This window comes from Anopheles arabiensis, chromosome 3, assembly GCF_016920715.1.
Source record: "Anopheles arabiensis isolate DONGOLA chromosome 3, AaraD3, whole genome shotgun sequence".
Classification (NCBI taxonomy): Eukaryota; Metazoa; Arthropoda; class Insecta; order Diptera; family Culicidae; genus Anopheles; species Anopheles arabiensis.
The window spans coordinates 35,518,079-35,545,348 of record NC_053518.1 but is presented as its reverse complement, the minus strand read 5'-3'; the positions used below and the strand labels follow the sequence as shown (position 1 = coordinate 35,545,348).

At 43.6% G+C, this 27,270-nt stretch overlaps 2 protein-coding genes across 6 annotated transcripts in view; one reads left to right on the top strand and one right to left on the bottom strand.

Annotated features, from left to right (window-relative positions):
- LOC120900799 (breast cancer anti-estrogen resistance protein 3 homolog) overlaps window positions 1-22,969 on the top strand; it is a 31,505-nt gene extending 8,536 nt beyond the window's left edge. For 2 of the 4 annotated variants that reach the window (XM_040308270.1, XM_040308271.1), the window contains exons 5-14: window positions 1,306-1,438; window positions 15,872-15,935; window positions 16,024-16,269; window positions 18,820-18,922; window positions 19,010-19,181; window positions 19,323-20,413; window positions 20,486-20,754; window positions 21,445-21,637; window positions 21,714-21,921; window positions 21,999-22,969. In XM_040308270.1, the coding sequence (XP_040164204.1) occupies window positions 1,306-1,438; window positions 15,872-15,935; window positions 16,024-16,269; window positions 18,820-18,922; window positions 19,010-19,181; window positions 19,323-20,413; window positions 20,486-20,754; window positions 21,445-21,637; window positions 21,714-21,921; window positions 21,999-22,131 (2,612 nt within the window). In that variant the 3' untranslated portion in view covers window positions 22,132-22,969. Of the gene's footprint in view, window positions 1-1,068; window positions 1,163-1,305; window positions 1,439-3,952; window positions 4,818-15,871; window positions 15,936-16,023; window positions 16,270-18,819; window positions 18,923-19,009; window positions 19,182-19,322; window positions 20,414-20,485; window positions 20,755-21,444; window positions 21,638-21,713; window positions 21,922-21,998 lie in introns of those variants that run through there. The other 2 variants (XM_040308272.1, XM_040308274.1) reach the window with 2 other exon arrangements.
- LOC120900801 (transcription initiation factor IIB-like) lies at window positions 779-27,179 on the bottom strand. 2 transcript variants are annotated; one of them, XM_040308275.1, is made up of 7 exons: window positions 27,082-27,179; window positions 26,752-27,008; window positions 26,318-26,692; window positions 25,938-26,248; window positions 21,978-22,133; window positions 1,292-1,449; window positions 779-1,234 (listed from the first exon to the last, which is right to left on the bottom strand). In XM_040308275.1, exons 1-4 carry the CDS (start codon window positions 27,096-27,098, stop codon window positions 25,953-25,955), a joined length of 945 nt encoding a protein of 314 aa, XP_040164209.1. In that variant the 5' UTR covers window positions 27,099-27,179; the 3' UTR covers window positions 779-1,234; window positions 1,292-1,449; window positions 21,978-22,133; window positions 25,938-25,952. The 2 variants fall into 2 exon arrangements, with proteins under 2 accessions (XP_040164209.1, XP_040164210.1); XM_040308276.1 differs by lacking the exon at window positions 21,978-22,133.
- Window positions 27,180-27,270: the final 91 nt, after the last annotated feature.

Below are 27,270 nucleotides of genomic sequence, written 5' to 3'. Positions count from 1 at the left end.
GGCATCAGAGCGGGTACTGGAATGAAGCGTGTAACAACGATCTTTTTTGGGGTTCAAAGCCAATTTCTTTGCTCCTTTTCCGAGTGGTCCACAGTGCAATACACTTACACTGCGTTGTGCTTTGCATTTGTTTTGATTTGATTCCATTTCTGGAACGGGGCCAGGGAACTTTAGCACGGGTAATTAACCTGTTTAAACTCGAGTGCAAGATGAGCTCCAATGTGCGATGGCGATGGCAAAGGAAGTCAGAAAAATCGGCAAAAACAAGCTGTAAGACACACACATACACACAGGCATACTTCTCATGCAAGATAAGATGACCGGTCGTCCGGTGTGTGTTTCGGTGTGCGATAATTTATCACCGTTGATGGAATGCGTGGCTCAACCGTGCATAAATAACGTCCCTGTCGCGATAACGAGGTGCAAAAGTGTGGTCCAGCGGTTGGTCCAGCAAATCACCGATCATCACGGATGCTGTGAAGCCGTGTGTGTTTGTGTTTGAGAAGATAAAGCGTGAATATTCACCCCAGAGCCGGTGTAACTAATGCTGAGTTCCTTTTTGCTTAGTCAGGGGTTTTTGTTTGAAAAGATCTAAATGACATTTGAGAACAGTTTGAGGCATTAATCGTTGATGGACTCTCAAACGGAGTTTTCTTCTGATGTTTTTATGTCATTTAAAAGACACTACACTATATGGAAGATGGATGTAAAAATGTCAAAACTCTAAAAGTAGAAAGATTGAATAATAGTCCAAGAGTAGAAAGAGGACTCAGTCTAATTGAAGTCCAAGGTTATTCAATTTAATGGTTTTAATGCTCCAGCAAGTATGAAATTGTGTTCTGCAAAACGCTGTACGCTGTAGAACACATCCCAAGGCGATACTTTTGTCACAGCTGTATCAACTGTTTAGCAGCTAACTGTCTAACGGCCCCTCTTCCAGCAGCAAACAAACCGTTTACAAATCTACTCAGTCATCACCGCACGTCGGTACAGGTTCGATCGCGCGTTTTTTGTCTTTTCAAACTATTCCCTTGTTTTTCGAATTTAAATTCCCTCTTTGTGGCAAAGCGGCCCTTCTCCCTGTCGTTGATTATCATGCGCAAAAGTTTGCGCCGTCAGCAGCAGTGTGTTTTGCGGGCGTTCTGTTGCGTTCCTGTTTCGCGTACGTTTCCCCACCTTTGCTTCTAGTTCAGCGTTCCAGTATTTGGCGAGGCGCAAACGGTTTCGCTTTTCGCTGTGTGCAAGACAAGAAGTGTGCTGATTTGGTTTGTTTTTGTTTACGCTTACTTACACTTGCTTCCACAGAATCGCACGTGAAGTCGGCGCAGCGGAATGGAGCGGACGATCAGCAGAAAAGGGCCCAGCTGCGGCACAGCGTGGCAGTGGATGGGGCGCGCAGTGCCAAAACGGCCAGCACTGCCACGGAGCAGGATAGCATGTGAGTAGACACTGAAAGTTAAAAAAAAGTTAATGGCAAGCATATATTAGTGTTAAGAAAAGTTTTAAATAAGAAATGAAGAAAATATGCAAAAAAATAAGAATTTTATGAGGTTTTTGTAAAATGGGATATTTTTCTGTTTTAAATTATTCCTTTTTTGCTATAAAATCCCAGACAAGAACCAACTGCCTATAAAACTAGTTGTTTTGCTATCCGCTAGATGACACTAGCGTTGATTGCGCATTTCGGAATTTTGACTTGATTTTTTAATTCTGAAATGAATTAAATTTTTATAAAGATGTGTTTTACTTAACCTAATAAGAGCATTTTAATCTAATTTATTGTTAAATATAGCAAATAATTCTCTTACTTCTCATAACATCAAAATATTCAAAACATTCCGTTTCTGAAGGGAAAATGAAGCGCATGCGCTCCACGTGTTTGGTGCTCCGCAACATTCAAACATAAAACTGATTTCGTTGCTTGAGCTCATTTTTATGCCGGTTGCATTGCAGAAGGACATTTTTGTCCTTCTTCAAGAAGCAAATCCTAATTTAATATTATTTGTCATTGTTTTTGTTCTCGCTTGACAAATTTATTCCCTTAAATTACTTATCTTTAATAATTTCTATCATTTTTGTATAATTATGTCAACCAAATCATCTTTATTATGACTGGCTGAATGTTTAATGTTTTGCTTGCATTACCCTTGGCACTACCGGCCCATTCCATCCACTGCCCCGTAATTAACAATGGTAATGGCAAACGCAAGCACTACACACGAATTTGGATTCCCTTTTTTTCTCTTTCTCCCCTGTGCAACCCTCACTCGCACACTTCACGACGGAGGTTGAATAAAATCTTCACTAGGTTTGCACAAGTACATGGCATCGGACGAAGGGGAACGCTACTTACAAACAGTGAACCCACCCCAGTCGATCGAAGCCGGGTGAGGGAAGGGAAATAAAAAGGGAAGCACATAAATCATGATTCCAACTGTTTCGGTGTGTGGTGTGGCGGTTTCGTTGCGTAGTATGCGGCAGGAAAAACGTGTCCTGCTGCTGCAAAATAAGGGGAAATGCTGGCAGCCTTTTCCATCCGTTCCGTACCTCTTTGCCGCGGTTTGTTGTTTGGGCACATTCTCCTTTCACAGCCACAGTCGTGAGCAGTGGCATCCTTTAACATCACACAACCTGTGCTGTGTGCTTCTCATTTTATTACGAGATAGCACACCTAGCCAGAACCATGAATGCTGCAATCTCTCGGCGCTCTTTACGCACTCCGGATACGATTTTTTGAGAGATGAATGAATCCTCGCCTCGCAATAGTAGAACCTTCTTTTTTGCCTTCTTCCACTGCGACGTGCCGGTACGTGAAAGATGCACACGCACACACTCCAACGAGTCATTGTGGAGTGGTTTTGGTAGTAGTAGTACTACTACTACTACCGTCATTATTGCTGCCATTGCTGTTGCTGTTCCTTTTCATCAGTATCACATGCTCCCAGAGAAAAAGGACTCTTATCAATCGCTACGCAACACTGCAATCACGCTCGAGCACTCAGCGCACACGGCGGTCGACCCTCCTTCGGGCAGCACACCTTGCGTGCCGAGGATTCCCTTGGCAACGGGGCCCGGGACACTCACGGGCTATTGTTTTCAAACCCTCCCTGGTTCTATCAATGGTTGTTGTTTGCTTCAGACTGTTGGGTTTCTTGATTCATTTACAGTTTTTTATAATGAGCGTACCAATATAAACATTAAAAAAGGCATAAAATCATACAACGACAAGGATAAATAAAATAAAGATTAAAACACATCTTAATAATCACACATTAAATGTAAAGCGAGCACATAAGGCATAAAAATAGAAACAAAAACATCTAAAAATAATATATTATTAAAAAAATAAGGAAACAACAAATTAAGAAATTTCTGAATACTTGACACAGTTAAACAAACATATGAAACAAAAATTAACAATAGCTAAACAATACTAAATTTCTCGCCTCAATTTTCACATCAAATAAAACGATAAAACTCACGAAACAATAAATGAAAAATTAAATACGAGACAATACTAAAGAAATAAATTTAATCCAGAATATAAACATAAACAAACAAATACAATATAAGTAAATATTTTCTAAAAGGTAAAAAAACGCAACAAATGAAAATAGGAATAGATAAAATCAATGAAACAAAACCATGAAGTAAAAATACTAAAACAATAACTATTCCATCTCAACCATATTAAAGTATTATCAACAAATATTGTGCTACAAACATTCGGTAGCCCTACCCATTCCATATCCAGATTGTTAGAATAGGACCGTTTAAAGTTAACTTTTTGGCAAACATATCCTTGCCGTCCCTGTGACGACCATTCTCGCTCTCTCTCGCGGGCGTTCTGTCTCTCTAAAAAGGTTCCCGCGCTCTGAGTGCTTTGTGCTCATTTTCCCAACTGTATCCCAACCCTGTGTGTGCGCGTGGAAAAGTGAAGGTCTGCAGAAGTTTCAGTCCAGTACCGTATTTTCGAGCGTTCGGATGATCGAACCGCATCGGGGCGTTGTGTTTTATTTGTTCCGCTTCTGTCTCTCTCTCCACCTTCAGCCACCCTTCCCATCGGCAGGCTTAGCGTGTGTGTGTGATTGATACGGGAGTTTTCGGTTGGCTAGATTAGAAATTAGGTCCAGGCGTTTTGCTCGGTTTTGGGTGAAAAGTTTGTGTTTTTCCTTCCTTTCCATACGCCCATGTCATGTGATGCGAGTGCTGGGGTGCTGGGCTAGTGATGCAGTGCATTCGTACACCTTTGTAGTTTTACGCCTGGCGAGGCGAGAATTGGATTGAATGGTGTACAAAGGAAACGGCTCCACAGCGCTCCACAGTGTGAACGGTGGAAAAGTGTGATAAAAGTGTGAATCAATTGTGGCAGGCTACCGTTGATCCTATTTTCCGCTCATAAGCCTCTTCCCCACTGCTCAAAAGAAAAGGGTGTGTTTAGGTGTGCGTCTTTTGTGTTTGTGCGTTGAAACAGAAAGCAAATTGCTAAATGTTGTGTACGTGTGTGTTGAAAAAGTTTTAGATAAAATTGTGTGAAAAGTGTCTTTTTTAAAGCCTACTCCCGACCAAACCCATCCTTACTCGTCGCACGGATAAAGAAAACGACACATTAAGCAATCCAGCTTCATCGAGTGGAGCGAAGGAAGGTGCAGAACAAGAAGAAGAATAAAAGGCACACACAAAATCTGAGGAAAAACGGCAGCAGCCTGTGCTGTAAAGTGCTAGCTAGAGCTGAAAAGGATACACCCTTCCCGGAGACAGCGCGACATCATGCTCGGCCACTGCTGAGTGTCCTGAGGAAAATCGAGCCTCCAGTTGTGAGTGTCTGTCACTGTCGCTTTGTATGTGTACGAGAAGGAGAGAGAAGGAGAGAGGGAGCGCGAGATACTTCCGATACTAAAAAAGGAATCTCTTGAAAATGGGCTAAACTCTGATAAGCAGCCACCCGACGAGCTCTTATCGTTAGGCTCAAGCAGCCTAATTGTGTGTATTTAATGTTTCATGATGTTGTTATGCTTTGTTTTTGCAGTCTCATGAATGAAGGCGGGTTAAGATGAGATTAAAGAACACACCCGCTCATTGAATGGGGGAGCGCAAGAAAATATACAAAATGCATATGGAGCTCGTGAGAGTGTACTGCGAGAGAGAGGAGAGAGACCACGCTTTTCAATGGAAACGCCAAAATTTTGGACAAACTCGTTGATTTTGAAACAAAATACATACAACCAAAATGAGAGGCCAAACGAGTGGGGCGTTTTTTTTTGTTGGAAAGGTTGTTGTTGAAAAAGAGAGCAAACGACGCGTCTCGCTGAAGTTTCAGGTCGGCAGGATTGTTTTCCATTCAGAACCCATGCACCTGCCGGAGTGTCCCCGGAGCAGGTGGAGTGGTTTGTGTGCTTTCAGGCTGGCGGTAATGGTGCCTTGCAGGCATGGCGAGGAGCTCGATGGGCTGGAGGTTGAAGCAACTCGATGGGCTTGGCTTTTAATATTGGCGTGGGTTTGTTTATTTTTATTCGATCCCGTTTCTTCGCCCGCTCCAGGCGCTTGACCTACACACAGCAAGTGAATGCTATTTTGGGTGTCATTAAGGAGCGAGCGACGAGTTCATTATTGCACTGCGAAAAATGCTACCTGTCCTTCTGGTCGATTGTCCTTTACGGATTTGCGAGCAAAATGCGATTGAATGTTAATGGCGGCCTGTAGCTTTATGAGTGCGACTGATCGGGTTTTCGGGATCCGTGGCGCACAGGTCTAGGAGTGAAAGAGCAAGACCAAAAGGTTAATTAGCGTAAAGGGTGCTTCACCGCTCGATAAGCTGCTAATGAGGTGTTGTAAATACGTGAGGGTTTTGTGAAAATGTCCCACCGAAAGGTTATGTTGGTTATGGGGCATTACAATTGACATTCAATATTGTACCTGTACTGTATTTATTACTTATCAAACGAAAATCATATTATAACATAAAGGAAGAGAGGAGATTTGCTTTTATCACCATTTTGAATCTTTATTTTTTAATTGTGATAGTTATTAAACATTATTTCTGGTTAAAAATGGCAAAATGATAAAGAGCAGCATTTTGCCTAACTTTAGGCGCTTAATGATTGTTGGCAAGAATTTAACCCATTTTAAACTCTAAATTGTTGCAATAAAAGTCAATTTTAATTTGTATTACCAACTAGCAACTACCTTCCCATAGTTCCATTGTGGTGGAAATACAATAACACACACAAATTCATTACCCAAAACCCATTTACCTCGCCATCCATTTAAAAGTGATCGGTATAATTGCATCCACAAGTCACCGTCAGTTGGTAATGAAATGAAAATGTTACCAAATGCCCACACACACACACACACACACACACACACACACACACACACACACACACACACACACACACACACACAGCGGGACAGCTTAAACAGGGATGGCCAAAAGAGGAAAATGATGTAAACAAAGGTGCTAATTGATTTCATTACCCCGTGGTTGGATTTCACTTCAACTGCGGAACATCTCCATCGCTTTTCCACGCCACAGTGGCCTGGGACTCCTACTCCAGGAAGGACACGCACTAACACATTTATACGCCCTTACGTGTATCTACGAGGTAGTTTGTAGGAGTGTTAGGGTGTCGAAAGATTCCCTTGGCAGACGGTTCGTTGCAGCTGTACTCGTGCATCGGCGAGGGATGATGATGATGTTTGGAAGCATGATTCATTCGCAGGACCAATGGGTGGCGTCACCTATCCTGCCACAAAATCATTGGAACAGTCGGGCAGCAGGATCGATACGGTCGCCGGTCCGTGCGAGAGCGGTGTCTGAATGTTGCATTATAATTGCGTTACGGCAGCCACCAAGGTTACCGAGCACCGAGGGGTTTAACATTTGCACTTTTGTTGGTAGCTGTACGTATGTTAATTAATACATTCTCGACGTATTTGTTGCACTTGCGGGCGAGAGCATATACTAAAGATATGGCTTTAAAACGTCATTAAATGTCTGCACCCAAAACTCCGTGCAGTTTAAGCAACTCATCTTCAGCACACAAAAGCCCTTCGCCGCAGCTTGTGCAATGTATGAATAGATGAAATGAATCTATCATGCTGTTGGAAGGGATAAACCCTTCCTTGTAGCGGAAAATGAAACGGAAGCAAAACAAAACTACGAAGGATCAGTGTAATATCAGCATTTCAGAGTCGTACATTTATCTCCCCCTGTTTTTTTTTGTACTGCGTGTGTCCGCCGGATGCAGTCAGTGCCGGCAGGAAGCAAATGTTCCTATGAGCTAGAGAACACAAAAAAACGAACCATAAAACAGGGCAGGAAATGATGCCTGCTGGCATTTAATTTTCCTCCCCTTGCTCGCGAGCAACACCCACAAACCTCAGCCCTTTTTTTCGCAACAAGGCAGTAAGAAAATTGAAAACAGTCTGAAACTTTTCCAAATCCCAACCACACACATAGAGACTTCTACTATCGCATCCATTTCTTTTAGTCCTTTCTTCACTTGCGTGCTTTCTTTTGCTTCATCACCCGAAAGCAAATCATTATGCGGGCCGGGCATTAATGTGTCTGTTTCAGGCACAGGCAAAGGTTGCAAGTGCTGTTGACTGCAGTGCTGCAAGTGGGAAGTGATATTAAAGAAAATGGATCGAAAACGGGGATAAAAATCCAATGCTGGCAGCAGTTTTTCGCTTAAGCCTGTCGGCGCTTAAAAAAAGTCCCGCGGAATGGACAGAAAGTTGTGGCTGCGGGAAGAAGACTCACAAATGAGATGGTGAGTTGATAAATGTACGGCCCAGGTGACAGTCTGGATAAAACTTTAGAGAAAATCTGATAACAGCTCCTTAGTAAGCCTTCTTTGGTGTTCACATTGCATACATTTAGGCGAATTGAAAGCAAAATACAGTGGAACGCCGTTATCCGGGCTTCTCGGGACTTTGCCTCGCCCGGATAAGCGAATAACACGGATAATGAGCCTAATGATATATTTTATCACCAATTCCTGATTATGTTTTGGAAAATTTTCTTATTTTCTGATAAAAATAACCCAGTTTTTATTAACTTCATGTTTTTCCAATAGGAATATTTGAAATTTGCCATGTATTATAGTGTTTTTTATTATGACAATGTGCTATTATAACCGCTTTTCCAAATATCCTCCTCATAACGCAATGTCACCTTTGTATTGAACTGTCATTTCTCAACAGCACGGATTAACGGAAATCCGGATAAAAGGTACCCGAATAAACGGCGTTCTACTGTACCTAAAAATGATCTGAATTAATGTTATTTTTCATTCCAAAATTCTGAATTTGTGTGAGCCTTGTTTATTTGATTCTTTTAGCAAGGCTGGCCGCTGAGAAAGGTCCACAACTTTTTTTCCTATCGTTAGAGCCTTCAGGATGAACTTCCAGTCCAGTGGGATTTTATTTTCACCGAAAAAGAAAACTAATTTGATCGTCTCAGCAAGACTCTTTCTTGCTGTGCAGGAAGCTTCGATTAATTTGCTCCAAACTCGCTCATCCCGCAATGAAAAGATGGGGGTTATTATGCTGGGTTACAAAAATCTCCAACCAAAAAAAAGAACGATAGTTCTATTCAACACCCCCCACAGGGTTCATAATTTGATGGACAAAATAGCGGTCGATGGGAGCGAGCGGGGTAGCTTAGTTGCTTAATTTTTATGGCCACTTTTTATGAGTCACCCGAGTAGCGGTACTGGAGCAGCTGAATGGTCGCGGTGATCCTGTCCAAGTGGGTGGATTTGTGTGGCTGTGGTTTGGGAGAATTAATTACAACCGTCAGGCATCCAGTCGGGCTCAGCTAGACACACAGAGGAAGGAACAAATTTGCCCCTACGGTTGCGCAGGGGTGAATGAAAATTTCACCTTAAAACGGTTATGGTAAACTGAGCGGGATAATAACTATCGGTGGAAATAAATTATCAAGATGCGAAAGGCATTACGCAAGAGGATTAGAGTAACTGGACGCTTTTAGAGGTTTAGAGGAGTGTTTAAAGTTCAAAATATTATTGGTTCTAAGCGATTTGGATGGGTCGTTACAAAGTTGATCAAGATAGTTTAAGAACTCTTTCACCCTTTCGCCTTTTTGACATAGATGAATCATATGATAGCATGTTAAGTGTGGTTAAGCGATTTATGAACATAAATCAATGTGAGCTGCTTGAAATTTTCATAATTACTAAAGCTTCTCACAGGCAACCACACATCGAATAGATTCGGGTTTACAATATTCATGGTTTGCTTTAAACTGCTTCCAAATATTTTATCTACAGCCACGTTAGAACCCATTTCAATGTAGAAACTTTTCCGATTTTCAATTCCCCAAAGGCATACCAAATGTCTGTCTGGTAAATTATTCTAATTCCATCGGTCCTTCAGTGCAATGACCGGCTCAACCGTTCCATACCACCGAACGAATGTTAAATACCACACACTAATACACAGCCTGTCAAAGGTAATACAGTTTCAAGTCGTGGCACGTTTGTCTTATCTTACTGGCAACCGAACGTCGTCTGGTCGTGTCCGTTAGGCGATAAATAATTAATGAAAATTCATTGTAAGCACTAGAAGATTTTTCCACGCTTTCAATCAACGGCGTGGAGTGTGGGTTGTAGCGTCCTGAATACCTCTGGGAAAAAGCCTCGTCTGCTGCAAGGCATCGTAACGAGAGAATGAAGCAACTTTCACACCACTGATGGTTTTCATTCGTCATCGTCTGCTCGGTGGATGAAAGCTCGGTTGTGGTGTAGATTGCAATAACAAAAAAACCCACCAAAAAACACCTTCATCTTTACCCCTTTTTCCCAGGGTGCAGCAGGTGAGAGAATTCGTATCATGGTGAGAGTTCATTTTTTATCCGCGGGGCGAGAAAATTCGGTAATCCTTCCGGGTGGAATCCTTCCGGACGGTGTTTGAAATGGACTTTTCTTCACCTTTTGATGCGCGTGATGCAGCAGCAGCTGTTTGTTATCCAGCAAAAAGGGGGATGTGAATAGAAAAGTTACCTTATTTTGAAGGAAATAAAGCTTATCAGTTGAGTGAATTAAATAAAATCATTTCAATGCGCTGTCACATTCACAAGTCCAATTCATGCTAAATCACAAACCAATCGAAAGGGGCGATTAAAAATGTATCACCTGTAGCAGGTTCTTATCATCACCATCTTCATCATCCACACCCAAAGCCGCTCGAAGCGTGAATGATGGAATGATTCAAACTCGACACGAATCATCCTGTCACTTCTGATCAGCCCGGGTTTAAGTGATTTTTCTACAAACGGAGAGCTACCCCGAAAGCAAACAGGAATGCGAGGGAATGCTTCAACATAAGAGCGTATAGCAACGGGTCCCCAGTATAGACCAGTGCAGGTGAACGCTTTCTTTCGTACATAAATCACCCCACCACGGTATGATGGATGGCGGTGGTAAAATTAAACGATATCGTTGTACACCACTCGACTTGCATGCGCAATGGGAATTTAGGACCCATTTTGTGTTCCGTTTCCGGTTTCTTAGAACGCGAAGTGAAAGGGAGATTTTTCTATTTTGTGTGGTAAAATGTTTGTCGTGTGGTTGAATTTTGTTTCATGTAAATCAAACAATAAATTATTGTAAATTCAGTGGAAGTAGCATAAATCTACTAAATGATAAGTTCTCATAAATTTTCTATGTATAAAATATAAAAAAATCCTATACTTAACAAAATAAAAGCTAAATAGGATCATAATAAGGCCCTTCTCAACTCTTTTGCCATGCGGTTAGTATACCTTTAGGGGGGTCATTTTAAAAATTATGGCAAATATTACCGCTTCTGCAAACAGCAGCTTAAGAGCACCTTGTTGAGCTGGTGCTCCTTTTTATCTGCATCTCTATAAACCTCAGAAGCAAGATAAGCCATCCCACAGATCAAGATGACTATTCCATTGTGAGAACGCTCGGTAAAATATTGCTCCCTCCCCTTCCTCCTCCAGTCTGCCTGTCGGTGATTTAATACTTCATAATATCGCTATCTACATCGTAAACGTTGCCGGCCACGATACACGATTCTGCACAAGGAAGCACCATCTGCTTTGCGCAAGCAAGGAAGCAGAAAAAAATCAATAAAACTCAACACTTTCCCTCCCGTTTTGGTACAGCTCTTATCCCTTCTTTTTGCAAATGGCTATATTGCCGTCTTGGCATATGTCTACCACCCTCCTCGTCAACGCACACACACACACACACACACACACAGAAAAAAGCAGAGATTCGTGATATTGAAATTGAACAGACGACGAACCGAACAAATCATCCCATCGCTTTCCCCGCTTCCGTGGGCTGATAACACCCGGGGAAACTATCACGCGAGCCGGCGTGGGAAGAAAGCGTCGGGCTGGCGCTGTCGTCGGGCATAATTTATTCCGTCTGATGCAAGCCGGGCGCATCTCATCACGCGGCTAGATGTTGACTACCAGCGCTGGGCAAACAGAAGAAAAGGGGGAATTCGTCCTTCGTCCCGCAAGGATTTATATGTACGCGTTTGTCGCGCGTAATGAGAGTCAAGGGACGCCAGGGGAATGCATGGCATGGTGGTATGAATAATTCAGCGGTGCAGTCGGTGCTGCAACGGCGGCTTATTATGCTGTGCCGTCAAACGTTCAAACGCAAACGAACGAGCTTCGAGCACGTGTCGCACGGGTGCGAGATGCGTTGTCACAAGCAAAACATGCTTTTCAATCATGAATTGAGGCGGACCGGCAGCAGGGTGCATAATTTAGAACGATAGAAGATAAAAGTGATATACCATACTGAGCCAGTTTAAGGCGTCATGCGTAACGTACTGATTGGTCTCACGTAACACAAGTCAAGTGCGTTACGTTTCAACTCATCGACAATTATCCACCGGCTGGCAGGGGAGCGTCAGGGAGCAATTTGTAAAAGGCCTTTTAGCTTTTTGAAAAAAAAAAAAACAAAGCCAACAAACAAACGTAAAAAAGAGGTGCAAACGAAAGTTGCATCCAAGCCACTGGGCCAGGCCACAAACACCTAGACGGCCAACCTGGCTCCACTGGGCGGTTGTGCAGTATCGGTTGTGGTTTTCTCACATTGGGTGCAAAGTGTGTACCGGCCACACAAGTGCAGGCTTCCGTATTGTCCCTTTTTGCTGGGCAAAAAGGGAGTATTAAAGGGATTATCTTACCGGGGAGGTAAGTATGGGGAGAGAGTCTTTCAGTCAACTTTACCTGGAAGCCCTTCCATGGTGGTGGTGAAGTGCATGTACAATTCAGAAGCGTATATCATGGTGGTTGGGGGCAAAGTGTCGTATGCACGGACAATAAAATGGTCCGACAGTTATAGAAAATTGGATTCCAGATCGTTAAAGGGGTGCATACAAAAAACGGGTGGTAAGCTGGAAGTTGGAAGGAAGGAAGCTGTGGTTAGGGGTTGTTGCATAAGTGGTCATAGTTGGGCAAACAACTGCATTTGCGACATTTGGGGTGTGAAGTTGGTGAAGTTACGTTCTGAGGGTTTTTTTGGAAAGGAATAACAAGGTTTTAACACAAAAAGTAGAAGTTTACAATATAAAAATGTCAAAAACAACTTCCAGACTTCAAACTTTTCGCAGAAAAATATATAGTTTAAGCTATGAAAACTAAAAAGAAACGCAACACAAAATCGCTTGAGGCAAAAGAACGACACATCGCGGACTACATGTAACCTGCCAGACATAAAAAAGAAACCTACTAAACACTAAACACCAGACTAGAAATAAAGCGAGACTTTCCAAAGAGAAGACCCAGAGATTCACCACTCCCGGCAGGATATGTGGGATCCTTCGTAGTACGATGATTGTCTCAACGGTGGTACGAGACAATGGCGTTTCGTTTCGAAACAAACAGACACCAAAAGCCGAGACGTAGTCTATGTTGTGTTGTGTGGCTTTTTTTCCCCGCTACTAAGGCATACACTCACAGACAATGCACTGAAAATGGTTAAGCAAATAGTAACACGTTTTGTCTGGTATATAAAGGAAGCAAATGAACAAAAAGATAAACATACAAAACGTTCGGATGTGCTCGGTGTGTTTGGATGGCTTTTTGAGGTGTCTAGTTCCCTGGTATGAACAAAATTTGTAGTAGTAAATTAAAGGGAACATACAAAGATGAAAGAGAAGAAATAGTTGATAAAATAAGTAAAGTAAAGCAACAAATTAATTACCTACAATTTAATGGTAGCTAGAAGAATTGTAGTATTCAATAACTAAGACATAAAACAAAATTTACTAATAAAAATGCAAAATAGCTTTGAAAATAACATGGAAATTGAAGTGAAAATGAAACAAAACAGTAGTTCCTACATATAATGAAACACTTAAACAATACAAAACATGATGAGCTAAAGAAGGCTTTAAATCAAGCTCACACTAGTATCTTTCACGTATCAAATAGAAATGCTAATATTCCTATAGTTCAGATTGAAATTGATCCCATAAGACCTTACAGAGGGGAAAGCAACATCATACTAAAACAGTATTCCAATTAAGATTAACCTTTTTTGCCCCTTTTTCGCCTGGCACCCATATGGAACCGAACACCTTCAACGCTCAACAAGCGTAGAAGCAAATGCCATGAAATTACAACTCCCACCGGGGGCGTTGTACGTCATTCATCGTTCATTAAAGCCCTTCCAGACAGTCCCATCCTTTAAGCGCTGCTGCAAGTGTTCGGATCAAAGCAGTGTCACGGAACAAGGACGCTTGGTTAGTGTGGGAGAGTTGAATGGCGGGGCGTTTGCGTTTGAAAAACAAATCAAATCAAATTCGGTCTCGAAATCTCCCACACGTCATACATACGACGCTTGTTTACAATTGGGCCGGACTTTTTGCATCCTTTGGTTCTCTTTGATGACATTCTTGCAAGGATTGGGGGAGTGTGGGGCAACTCCCTTCTTGTTGCTATGTCTCAAATTAGACCAGTTATGGCCTTCGTGACACTGTGAGCAATCAATTTGCTTCATGACGACCTGCGGACCATGGACAGCAGAAAGGATGCAGAAGGCGGACATCACTATCCCCAGGGCTTTGGGGCCTTGACGACCGACGGTGGACAAAGGACCGTCTCGGAATCTCGTTTTGAAAAACCCCGTGTCCTTCGGGGAAAGGGGATGATGCTCGTGTTGGTTGGTTGTGTTGCTTGCGGGACAAAGAAAGCAAAAAAACCGAACGAAAATGACAATAAAATTACACCCAACATCAGGGATTCGCGCTGTTTGGTTATTGCACTACTGAGTCGGGTGTCCTTTTTCCACTGTGTGTGTGTGTGACACACGCTATCAATGACACTGGTGTGGTATTTTCCATACCCCGCCTCAGAGTAAACATGTGCGCCAGTTTTCCTCCCACATCGCCTATTGTCCGCACTACCACCACCTTTTACTACTGCTGCGGGGCATTTATTTGCAAAGTGAATGTTTTGTGCACTTTTTTCTTCTGTATGTCCGCAATGTGAAATGCGAATTCTTTGACTTCTTGTGCCACGAGTTTGCTTTAGATTTGTTTTTGCTTGTTTTATCTTGGCTGTACTTTATATCCCGCCGTTCGGTTTGACTGTGGCGGCAGAAAGCCATGCACAGAGATCGGACACATTCCAGTAAACGGACATTTAATTGAATGTCCTTTCGAGGGGGGGGGGAAGGAACCGTTGCACAGACCGTTTACTTTATTTACCTTTCAAATTGGCCACCCATCGTCATCGGCCCGCGGATGAATTTATCGACCGGCAGCGCCAGAGACAGGGACGCATATTTGACAATTCGAACCGAAAATCGAATTCATTGAGCATGGCGGCCGGGGTCGTAGTGTGGGGGGTTTATGTGTTTCTCGGTGTCACTTTCGCAGAAGCACAGCTACGGCGATTTTTTGGTATGGTGGGCAGCGAGAGCTAATAGTGTTCGCCGTGGTGGCAAGTCAATATTGATCACTCGGGCCCGGGTTTGACGATGTGTTAGAAGCGAAACGAGAAAATTCATCGGAACTGCTGGGCGTTTAAGGAAAATGGAAGCTCAATCGTTATTCCACTGTCATGAGCAGAGTGTCTGTGCACTGATATTACTTTTGAGCAGAATGAGATTGTTGAGATGGCAGGCTGCGAAAGTAATGGACCAATTGTAATGTAAAAGCGTGCTAGAAAGAGAATATGATGTTCTGAATGGCTTCGTTTGTTATTGGAATCTGAATAAGAATTTATAAAGACGACAAAATGTAAAATACGCGCAGCGCGTTGCATACTTGCAGGCGTTTTGTGCTAGAAATAATCTGTTATAACCTAAAGTTATGCAATTGTTATAACAATAATTAATTTTTATGATTATTTCGATGGTTTTAATGTTCCAACACCTATTTCTTATAAAAACACATTCCAGTTCTCCACTCACTCGTCGTTATTATTACGACAACGTTAATTGAAAACTTATTCAATCCGCACAATTGTTCGCACCTTCCATACAACTTCCTGGTGTAAATTAATCTGCTTTCCAGCCTGTTCTATTATTCTTCCGCCATCCAACACGACACAAGACATCTTCTTGCAGGGTTTAGTTGTGCCGCTTGGTAGAATAACAATTTCCTTATCGTTCGCTGCTCGTTTCCTTTACTAATTAGTCCCAAGGGAAAGGTGGTTGAGCAGCGTCGAAAAGAAAAGAACCGAGCCTTTGATGCTATCCGGCGTACATTGTTCCTCACAGGAAGCGGTGCTTTATAAATATAAACCGTTCGCTATCACAACATTGACACACAATAAACGTAGATTGTTTAATTAATTTCGTTGTTTCTCTGTTTTGTTTTCTTCATTTCGTTTCGTCCTCTGCAGCTATGAATGTCTGACGCCAGCAAACACCAAGCAGAGTAAGAGCTGTGGCGATCTGTTAGATATGGTAAGCAAAGAGGATTGGCTTGGATTTACCCAGCAAATAGACGAATAATATCGGGGTCGTCTTCGGGGGTGTCAAATGCTCATTGCAGGAAACGACACCGGACGGCGGAAATGAAGCCGTAGCACTGAAGAAAGCGCTCGAATGGGAGCTGTCACTAGATTCGCGGGACCTTCGATCGCACGCCTGGTACCATGGTCCCATACCACGGCAGCGGGCGGAAGAGATCGTCCAGAAGGAGGGAGACTTCCTGGTGCGCGACTGTGTTTCGCAGCCGGGCAACTATGTGCTTACGTGCCGAACCAAGGGACCGACGCTGCACTTCGTGATCAATAAGGTGAGTAAACAGAGAGTAGTTTCATTTAAAAAAAACAGAAATTTAAATTATAAAAACATTTTAAAACTAAACGAAAAAAAAAAAAACCGTGCCGTGAGAAAAATCAAACTGAAGCTGCAATAAATCAGCAAGAAATGAATCTTCATTTGCATAATGTCTGGCGTAACGTTGCAAGAAGTGCACGAGATGTAAGCGTGCCTGCCCTGCCGAAAGGCTTACCACGGAAAAGCGTGTACGCTTCCGATGGGACAAAAACCAAGACGCTTGTCAAAAGCGGTGTTTTTACTGCCAGAACTTTGGTCCAGAACATTTTTCTTACTTTGCTAAAAGGCATGGCAACATGGTACAACCACTCGAGACACACCAGCAGCAGCAGCAGCAGCTGTGTGGCGCGACTTTAACCAGGCGCCAAAAAGCACGTGCAGAAAGTTTTTTTGCTCCTTCCTTAACCAACACACGCACACGTTTCCCCGGCTCCAAAAGCAGTCAGTTTTGTAGTAGTTTGCACTTACAAGAATGGGAAGAAAATTACACTCGCTTCCTTCTTGCGAATCTGTTTTCGAATAGTGTGGCTTTTTGCGCTGTTACACGCTTCTCATTTCATCACGACGCCGTCCGTCAGCTCTTAGTGCCGGAAGTGTGTATTAAGACACGAGACACGGCACAGACAAACATTGCCTGATTACAACCCACTTCTTCACCAGTGCACCAGGCACAAGTGCACTGAAGTGGATAAGAGTGCAACAACAGCGCTCGTCTCAGGAGCGCTCGGTGTTAGGATTTGTTTTGACTTTCCGACTGCTTCAGACCTGGCCAGACTGTGACAAGAAGGGCCTTCGGGCTCTTTTTGTACAATTCAATGAAGTTTCGGGAAGGAGCTTTTTGAAGAGGAATAATAATCGGATTTCGTTGCTCGTTTGCGGTCATTACTTACTAGCCAACAGGATTTGTCTTAAGTCGAAATGCATAATCAGTTATTGCATCCAGAATTGGAGAAAAATAATTGAAAATTAAGTATAAAAGGTATTTGTTTTATAATAGTTGAAAGTTGCCTGGTAGACGCTGAGATAATTTTGCCTACAACCAAGACAAAACGGCTAAATGTATGCAATACGCGTGTCAAAGGTTCCATTAAATCGTCGTATTATGATCCCATTTACCTTAAGCACCCCTAACACTACCAAAATATCAATCAAATCAATATAGTGTCATTACGTTATTGTCCCGGTGGCCTTTCTTGACTTGCTTGACACTGACAGCAATTAAAAATGAGGTAAATATTAATGAAACACCATTCAATCACTCCCACTCATCAAACCTCGTGACAAACGAATGTGACGGAGAGAAACGATTGGAACTTAATTAAAATTGACCCATCCAACCACCATTACGACAAGGTCCTTGAAGTTGCAGCCATTTCACACGACATCATTACCAGCAGCAATCGTTTCTCTCGATGCAGCCTCTTGACAAAACCACCCCCCATCTATTTTGACTGGCTCTACACCGCACAACGATGATTGATTCACTCACTTGATTTGCCATTCCCGGGGTTGGCCAAAAACCGAGCACGCTTTACATGCCATGTCCATGCCATGGCGCTTGGTACACGCTGTTTGCTCGATTGTACGACCCTCCCGGCCAACAATTTCGACCCGCAAACCATCGGGAGAGAGGCGAAGCGAATGAAAATAACATTATGATCGATCACTTGAGAGCTAACGAACCGAAAACCATTCTTTCGACGTCGTGTCGTGTCTTCCAGCTGGGAGGGAGGCGTGAGATTCGCTGATGCTGCTGCAGTGGAGAAATTTTCGCAGCACGATTGTGGATCGATAAGGAGTTGAAGCGGGTGGATAAAATCGCTCATTTGCGAAAAACAGTTTAGTGAAGGATAGAGAAAAACGAACTTATGCGGAAAAGCGAAAATTGTGTTGACTTTCTGCAAGTTTTGCTCAGAAACTGGGAAAGATTTTTGCTGCTGTTATCTATTGAGAAGCATAACGACCTAATGGCTTTGAAGAATTTGTTACATTAATGGTAACCTGTAATTAAAAGTGTTTTCTTGTAATACGGATATCGTAACTTTAGGCGTTTAGACATCTTTAGGAATTTTGGGAAAGTATTTCAGAAAAGTCAATATATCAAACCTTATCAAAATGGAGCAACAAATGTGCCAAGTACTCAGATTATTTATCTTCGAATAATATCTCGTTTAAAAAGATCCGCAACAAAAAAAACCTCGTAAACCATCATGCCCTTCGTACCTTCTGAACATGCTCCCCTAACGCAAAGTTAATGAACTCCTTCTGAAGGAGGCGCTCATGATACGACCTCCTCTCGCAAGCCTTAACGACATTACCATGTGCTTGATTACTTGGCGCGTCATATCGTGTTCGCCGACGAACCATTCTTCACACACCCAGTTAACATAGTACCAGTAGTTTGGCGTACTTTTCGCATTGACTCTCAGAGCAACATTGTATCAGTTGATCAGGGAGAAAAAAAAGCTAACCTTTGGTACGCTCCCATCTGCCAATCTATCTACAGCTGCTGCTCCAACCGGAAACCGTATACGAGCGCGTGCAGTATCAGTTCGAGGACGATGCCTACGATACAGTTCCTGATTTGATTACCTTCTACGTAGGCTCGGGTAAGTGCGTCCACCATCACACCGACCGACCGAGGGGCAGTTGACCCCGTTTCGCACCGTTCTCACTCACCTTCTCTCTCCTGACAGGAAAATCCATATCGGTCGCATCGGGTGCGAGAATTCAATTTCCGTGCAACCGAACGTACCCGCTCTCGTTCTACGCGGGCAAGTGTCCACAGAATGCGGCCGGCATGGCGGGCATCCGAGGGCCGAGCCCGCTCAACTCACCCTCACCCGTACCGTCGTCACCGGGCTTTAGGTAGGTTGTGCGTGTGTGTACATGCTCGTACAATCGACGGAGGGGGTTCGTCACTTGACATCTGCCTTTTTTGCTGTTTGCTCTACAATGTTTTAATAACAAAGCGCTTTCTCTCTCTCTGTGTATGTTGAAAATCGATAGGTATAATCCGTACACGCAGCAGACAAGCTCCTACCGCAGCCCGATGTCATCGCCGCCCCGCACCAAGCGAGAAACGCCGCCCCGGTTGCCGAGCAAAAAGCAACGGTCGCAGTCCCTCACGCCCCTGCACGGTGCGGAGGGCGGTCAGCAACGGTACAGCAGTGCGGACGGTGTGATCGGGGGTAACGGGGGCGCATCGGACGGTGGCAGTAAGTCAAGCAAACCATCGCGACTTGCCGAAACGCCGGAAAAGTGCAACAGTGCGGACGGTGTCATCCACAACAGCGAGTCTGGCGCAGGTGCCAGGCCGTCGGAGGAGAAGTGCTCGAGTGCGGATGGTGTGGTAAAGTCACAGACTCTTACCCGGCCCTGCTCAACCGAACCGAATGGGCTGGCGTCGCTGAAGGGTTCCCAGTCGTCGCTGCCCCGATCGGCCAGTTTGCGGTCGTCCCAGGGCAAGCTAAGCTCGCGGGCGTCCAGCATCAACAAGGAACCGAGCGAACACTCGCTCAGTCCGTGCCTGGAGCAGAAAGCGTTCGCTGAGGATGAGGAACAGCCGCCAAGTCCACCGCCGAAACCGATACGCGGTGGCGCCGGTGGAACACTGCAAAGGCGTGACTCGATGAAAGACTCCGACTCAGGGTCGGTGCAGGGTAGTGGAACGCATGGTGGACGGGGCGGCATGACTTCGTACCATCCCAGTGGTTCCGATTCGGGCAATGGGTCGGGCGATTCAGCTCAAAGCTCTGCCACTGGGGAGGAGCTAGCTCCGCCAGTTGCGCGTGGTGTTGGTGGTGTGGTGCTCCGGAATCCACGATTCATACCCACGTCCCTGTCGTCGATAACGCTGCGTTCGCACGCGGAAATAGATCCGGTTGCGGCAGAGGAAGCCCTACTTGCCATGCAGATCCCGACGTACGAGCAGGTGTCACGGTACGATCTGGAGAACTTTAACACACTGCTGCTACCGTTCTGTGACTGCAAACCGCTGGACAGTGGTACGCTCAACACGGTCCGGATGATGCTGTGCGAGTCGGGACCGCGCGTCATCGCGAACCATCTGACGCGGGTGGACATTGGATTGATATTGGGTACGAGGTCTTATGCACTTAGATCTTGAAAAGGACACTTACTTTACAAATTGTGCACATCTCTTATTCCAGAAAAAGACGAAAGCCGCAAGGATGATCCACTGAGCTGTACCGGGTTGGAGCTGATCACGCTGGAGCAGGGCAAGCAGTACCGGTTGGATCTGATCGAGCGCACGGAGTGTATGAAGCTACTCGTCGCCGTTACCATCCTCACCTGCCAGAGCGATCTCGAACGGGCGGAAACGCTCAACAAGTGGATCCAGATAGCGGTTGAGACGAAAACTGCCTTGGGTAATCTGTTCGGCTTTAGTGCCATCATGCTGGGCCTCTCGATGCCGCAGGTAGGTTCAGTCTCGTCTAGTGTTGGGTTTCATGAATCTTACGTTTAGATTCATTCATATGAATATTCAGTGATGAGTGATTTGCATCTCCGATCGACACTTCAAAGATTCATTGATCTCCAAGGATTTATGTATCTCGAAAGATAAATGAATCTTCAAAGATTCAAGAATCTACAAGATTCATATATCCATTGAAATTCATATGTCTTCAGGGATTCATGAATCTTTGGAGATGTATAATTTTCAAAATATTGAATTTGCGTGATCCCACCTAACAACATGGCCGTCTTGGGTTCAAGCCTCGCATGGACTGAATCCCAGTAGCAAAACAAACTATCCAGCTGCGTGGTACTTGCCTGTACAGGCTGGCATGACCTCGTAGGTTGTTACTCCAAGAAGAAGAATTATGAGAAGCTAAAAGCTATTTGAATTTTTGGAGATGTATGAATCCCTGAAGATGCATGAATCTTTCGAGATATATGAATCTTATGAATTCATGAGTCTTTCAAGATTCATGAATCTTTGGACATTCTTGAATCTTTGGAAATTCATGAATCTTTGGACATTCCTGAATCTTTGGAGATTCATTAATCTTTGAATTAGATTTACCCAACACTACTTTCGTCTAAAGAATGTGGACTTTACATAACTCTACATGTTTGCAATGCTCTCTCGCTCTCTCTCTTGCAGATTCAAAAGCTCGAATCAACCTGGCACACGCTGCGCCAAAAGTTCACCGATAGTGCATTTAACTTCGAGGCGAAGCTGCGGCCGACGCTGAACAGCATGAACGACTGCTCCAATCCCCAGGCACCGAACACGACCATCCCGCACATACTGCCGTACGTGCTGGTGAAGGATCGCACCATTAACGATGTGTTTGGTGAGTATCTAGAGAAGATGTGGACATCATCTGGAGAGCATAAGACTTACAAATGCGCTTCTGTGTGTCACTACAGCAAACACGCCGAGTCCCTGCCCGACTCTGATCGCATCGTGCGTTACGCCCTGGGAAACCATCACCCAAGACTTTGGCTTTTCCGTGCTGTTCGCTCACCTGGATGCGGCGCGCAGCTTCATAAACAACATTTCACTCTACAAAAAGAACGCACAAACGATCATGCAGGACACGAGCCGGCTGGATCCGCTGATGGAGGACGCATTCAAGTAGGTGTTCAATGATTTACTGCAACAAAATCGAACACGAAACTAACTGGGCTCACCTTCTCACTTTTGCCACGTAGGACTGAGTTTCAGATGAAATTCCTGTGGGGCAGCAAGGGCGCACTGGTGCCGGCCGAGGAGCGTCACGCCAAGTTCGAACACGTGCTCACGGTAATGGCGGAAAAGTTCTGCGGTGATCCTTCAGCCGGTTAAGCCTAACAGTGCCACCACAGACAGAGAGGGCAACACGTTAGTGGAGTGTGAATAGTACTATTACTACCTTCTACGCTACTTTTCATCTCATTCTCTCTTCACTCCATCTCCACACACCATGCTCTACCCATACTATCTTCTACGATTTAGTGTTTCATCCACGATCCATCATCTCTATCGTCTTCTTGCTAGTGGAATTGAGCGGTTAGCGGTCTACTCATTTGTATGTACGATATATTTATAATAACTAAACTTAGCGACGCAAAAAAAGATGACAAAACGTAAAGTTTACCGATTAGAGACAAAAAAAAACGAACATTAGTTCCATTCTACTTCACACAATACTCAAATTGATAGACAATTTGCAACCACTTTTTTGGCGAGGAAGGACAGCATAATTATAAAAAAAAACAATAACGATTAATCGGTGTTGAGGTTTGGACGCAAAAGGCGAGTAAAATAGAGCAACACACACCATTCGTTTTTTGCAAATGACCAATTCAAAATCTTCGAAACGAAGCGCTATTTCATTGCAAGTTACATCAAATCCACGCAAAACCAGTACTGCCGAATGGAGCAACGAAACACGATCCACTTTTGCTAGAGCAACACCTAAACACAGACAGCCAAATAAAAAAAAAACAGAAACTCTAAAGCCGTAACTCAAACTAGGAGAAGTTTATATCGAATCGAAGTTGTGGTTAGGGTTAATAGTAGTAACAGCAGAAAACAAAAACGATGGATCGCTTTGGAGAGCACAAGAACGGTGAAAAGAGATCTTAGAGATTAGGGTAAGGTGTGTAAAATCTAGTCAAAATATACCAAACGCGTAATACTAGGGGAAGGTAGGTAAAGACGGACACGTTAAGGGAAATGGTAAAAATCTAGGGATATATAAGTGCAACGATCTTGAAAATGTGCATATATTATCTTACACTCATGTTTTATCAGAAAATGTGTTGAAACTTTTAAGTTTCCATCGATTTTTGCGTATTTTTCATGAATGAAAAACATGGTTTTTTTTCGTGCGGTTTTGAAATGTTCGGGTAAGACGGACACCTGATATGGGTAAGATGGACACCTGTAGAAAAGGTTAGAAAGTGAAGAGTTTTACAGTATTTTAACAAATTCTATCGCTTTCCACGTCCTGGTACATTTATAAACCAATTCTTGGCCTATTGCAACGGCGATTCATTCAGCCGTGGTTTTAGAAATTGTAAGCACTGCTTCTAATATATCTTAGAATGCAGCATCTAAAGCATTATTGAAATATCGCGCACTAACAGCTGACGTGCTCCAGCTTACAAAACAACAGCCTAGAACTTCCTTCAAGAAAAAATAACTCCGCAAAAAGACCACAACCCTAGTATTTTTTGAGGGACTTGTTAATAGTTTAATCCATTTTCCACCATGTCAAAATTCAACATTTGATATTTGTAATCCCATAGAATTTCTCATCTATTCCTAAACGATGTCGTATCAATGCCTCATATTTTTATTGCTTAAAGTTGTCCAAGTCGTGACAAGATATTGGATTTTGTGAAGCGCCTCATCAGCGTCGAGCGAGTAATAGCATAACGAATGGCTACTATTTTGACCGGTGTTTCATTTCTCGCTTATTTCACTACTTTCTCTAGTTACTGAATGATTTATAGCAGCGGAATAAGGTATTTGAAGAAATATATTCATCACCAATTGATAAAAGAAGTAAAATAAATCAATAAATTTGGTGTCCATCTTTCCCTACAACAAAGTGTCCGTCTTTCCCGCTATGGTGTCAGAATGTTTAAACCACCAGAAAACAATATTTTGTGTTGCTTTCATTCTCGTTCTTTCGCCAGTTTTTTCATTAATGATCACGACAACCCATTCATGAAATAAAACTTCCGGCAATATAAACAATACAAGTTGTAGAGCTTAAGATCGGCAGTAGTCAAATTAGATCCACAAGGGTGCACATGATTGAAAATTTGTTTTGTTCGTGGATTTAACCAATTTTATATATATATTATGCCAAAAATATTCTCAAATGTCTTGTTTTACCTTCAGTTTGGATTCTACATTGTTGAATTACTCGAAAATTACCTTTTTCATGCATTTATGGGAAGTGTCCATCTTACCCACAGTGTCCGTCTTTACCTACCTTCCCCTATACAAAAAAAAGATTATTAATCGAAGCAAACGAAACGTAAGCATGTATGTGGATTGGTTTTCATTACAGATATTGTTTCGGGACGAAGGAGGCGGAAGACGAGATAGAAAATGTAAGTGGATTTGTAACTGTGCGCAACACGTTTTTTAAGACACACAACACGCCATACACCCGGCTGGACACGATCGACAGAAGAAATAACGTATCGTATTTAAGGGAAAGTGAATAACGATTTTCTAAAAACAAATAAACCTAAAATTATTACATTTTGTGAGCATTGAAGTTATGATCCGATGGAGCAGAATCAAATGTATTTGGGCACTGGTAGAGTGAACCGCATAACTTACACGATAATCTATCTACCAGGTTGGGGCAAGTTTAGTAGCAGAAGCCAAGGAACCAATCTCTTTAAGTTACGCGAAATTTAAAAAAAGCAATAAACACACTCGTGGTATCATCAGGCGTGGCAAGCGACAAGTTACTACCCCTTCTAGAAGACCACCCTTCTACTACACGCACACTGATGGTTTATGAAACCACCGTGAACGTATATCAACCCCCTCTAAGGCAGTAGACGTAAAGCTAACCGATAGCTATGCGAGTTCCAAACTTTACATTTACATCCTCAGGTGTTTAGGAGCGATCGATCGGCACGAAATAGAAAAGAGATTAATAATACCTTTATCTACTTTTTTTGTTGTATATTAGTACGGTTGTTACAATGACACAAGTGAGTTCGGTTTTGTAAGCAGCACCTGTACGGTTTGTCTATTTCTAGGATGAATAATGCATTGTAATACATGTAAAGCATACCCCGAGCAGGATAATAAGTTGGACAATATGGCGAGATCGGTACACCCTTCTTTAATTACGACGGAAAACAATCCAAACTGAAACCATAAAATCAACACTCCGATGTAACCGCCGTAAATGATATCTCGATTGAGTATGGGATGGCAACGCCCACGGGTCCCGGACCTCGATCAAACTGTAACACACCGAGTGTGGTTGCATGCATGCAATGGGAAATGGGGATGATGATCGTGTCTATCAAAGAAATAACTCCTTCAAACTGGTTTGATAATACATTTTAAGTAAATAAACTAGTTGTAGGGGGGAAAATAACGAGCGAAAAGGAGTCGAATCTCTTGTGCAAGAACTAGCCATATAAAAAATCAGAACAAGAAATGCAGCATATTACCTAATACTTCCAACTAAATGGTGCAGACTGGAATGTTGAGCGATGGGAGAGGAATGTTTTTGGGAGGAGAAAGTTCCCAAAAAAAGAAGGAATTTTGAATTGTTTAACTAAAACTAAATAGAAACGTGAGCGTGTAAGAGGTACGAAGGTGATCGACCGGGGGAGGGTAAGTGGGACTCTGCCCACTGGGGTGGTATGTAACCGAAAAGTATTATATATATACAGATAGTTATGGAAACCAAGTACTTGTCATGATATGTTGTACAAACAAAACAGCTCTAAACACTAATATTTCTATTCAAGTATGGCATACCAGAGAGCAGGAAAGACAGAGCGAGAGAGAAAGAGATAAAACGTGTGAGGAAAACAGTATGGATAACTGAACCTAATGTATGAAAATAAATTATTTAATACAACCCAAACACTACATAACTGTGAATGGCCGTTACTCACAATGAAATGAAATTCCTAAACCAACCGCTTCCAGGTTGGTAGCATGCCGATGTGCTTGTAGAACAGGTGCGTCCTTGGAAACAGCTCCCAAGCGTGCGGGTGCATCAGCTTGTACGACTGCTTGATCGTCTGCTCAGCGACACCGGCAATCGCTGCCACCGCTTTCAGGCTCATCGCCGTAGCGGACACCTGGGAGGCCATGTAGATGGCGGCAGCCGCCACCGAGATGGGCGACCGATCCGGCACGAGGTCCGCTTCGAACGCTTTCTGCGCAATGTGCGTCGCTGCCTTTTGCACTTCGTGCGGAAGAACTGCCCAAACACAAATAGGCGAAAGTAGAAAAGAGACGTAAAAAGATGTCCTTCGCGTGTGATACTTACACAGCTTCGAACAGAAGCGCTGCATAAAATCTTCGGACGTGATGTGATCCAGCGATGTAGCCAGCACCTTGGTGATTAGCTTAAAGCAGCGCCCAATCTCCTTTTTGCTGGCCGAGCAAACCGCGCACATCTCCTTGAAGGTACGTGGCACACCTTCCTGCCGGCAAGCGATGTACAGACAGGCTACAGACACTGCTTCTATCGACCGATGGGTTAGCGCGGCCGATTCCAGCGCTTGCTTGAAGATGGTTTTAGCATGGCTCACGATCGACGCCGGTGCATTGATGCGTTCCGCCATAGTGGCGATCATGGCGAAGCCGAACATTAGCTTGCGCGTTGTGGTGTCCATTTTGAGGAAGGAGAAATGGTTGGGCGCTGTCGAAGAAGGAATAAATTGTCACAATAATGTGTGTAACCCGTTGGTACATACATACGCTCAAAGCCGTTGGCAGAAGGTTGTATAAACGTGGCCAGATTTTGTAGTACTGGATCGGTGCTACCGACACGGGATGGATCCGGACGGCTTGGGTCGTCGCTAAACGTGCGCCACTCGCTGGACGGATCGATCATACGGTCACCGACGATAAGGCCACAGTCGGAGCATATCATGTCGCCGGTATGGTAGTCGTCGACCAATGCCGCAGCAGGATGATACGGACAGACGAGTTGGTTTGCTGTGGGAGAGGTATTCCTGCCGAAAATTAAAAAAGGGATATTAATGCAAAAATATTACAAATGCTTAGAAATTTACGTGGTCTACTTACGAAACATTTGAAGCCATCGTTCTTAACTGTACGTCTATCGGCTCGGAAGGGCTGTGTGCTATCTGCGCGGCCTGCAACAGCAATGGTAAAGCTGAAACGAAAACGCCACATTTCTTCTGGCCTGGTTACCGTTGGCAACGGCGCACCATGGTTACCATGATCTTCGTTTCTCACTCACACTCGATTCAA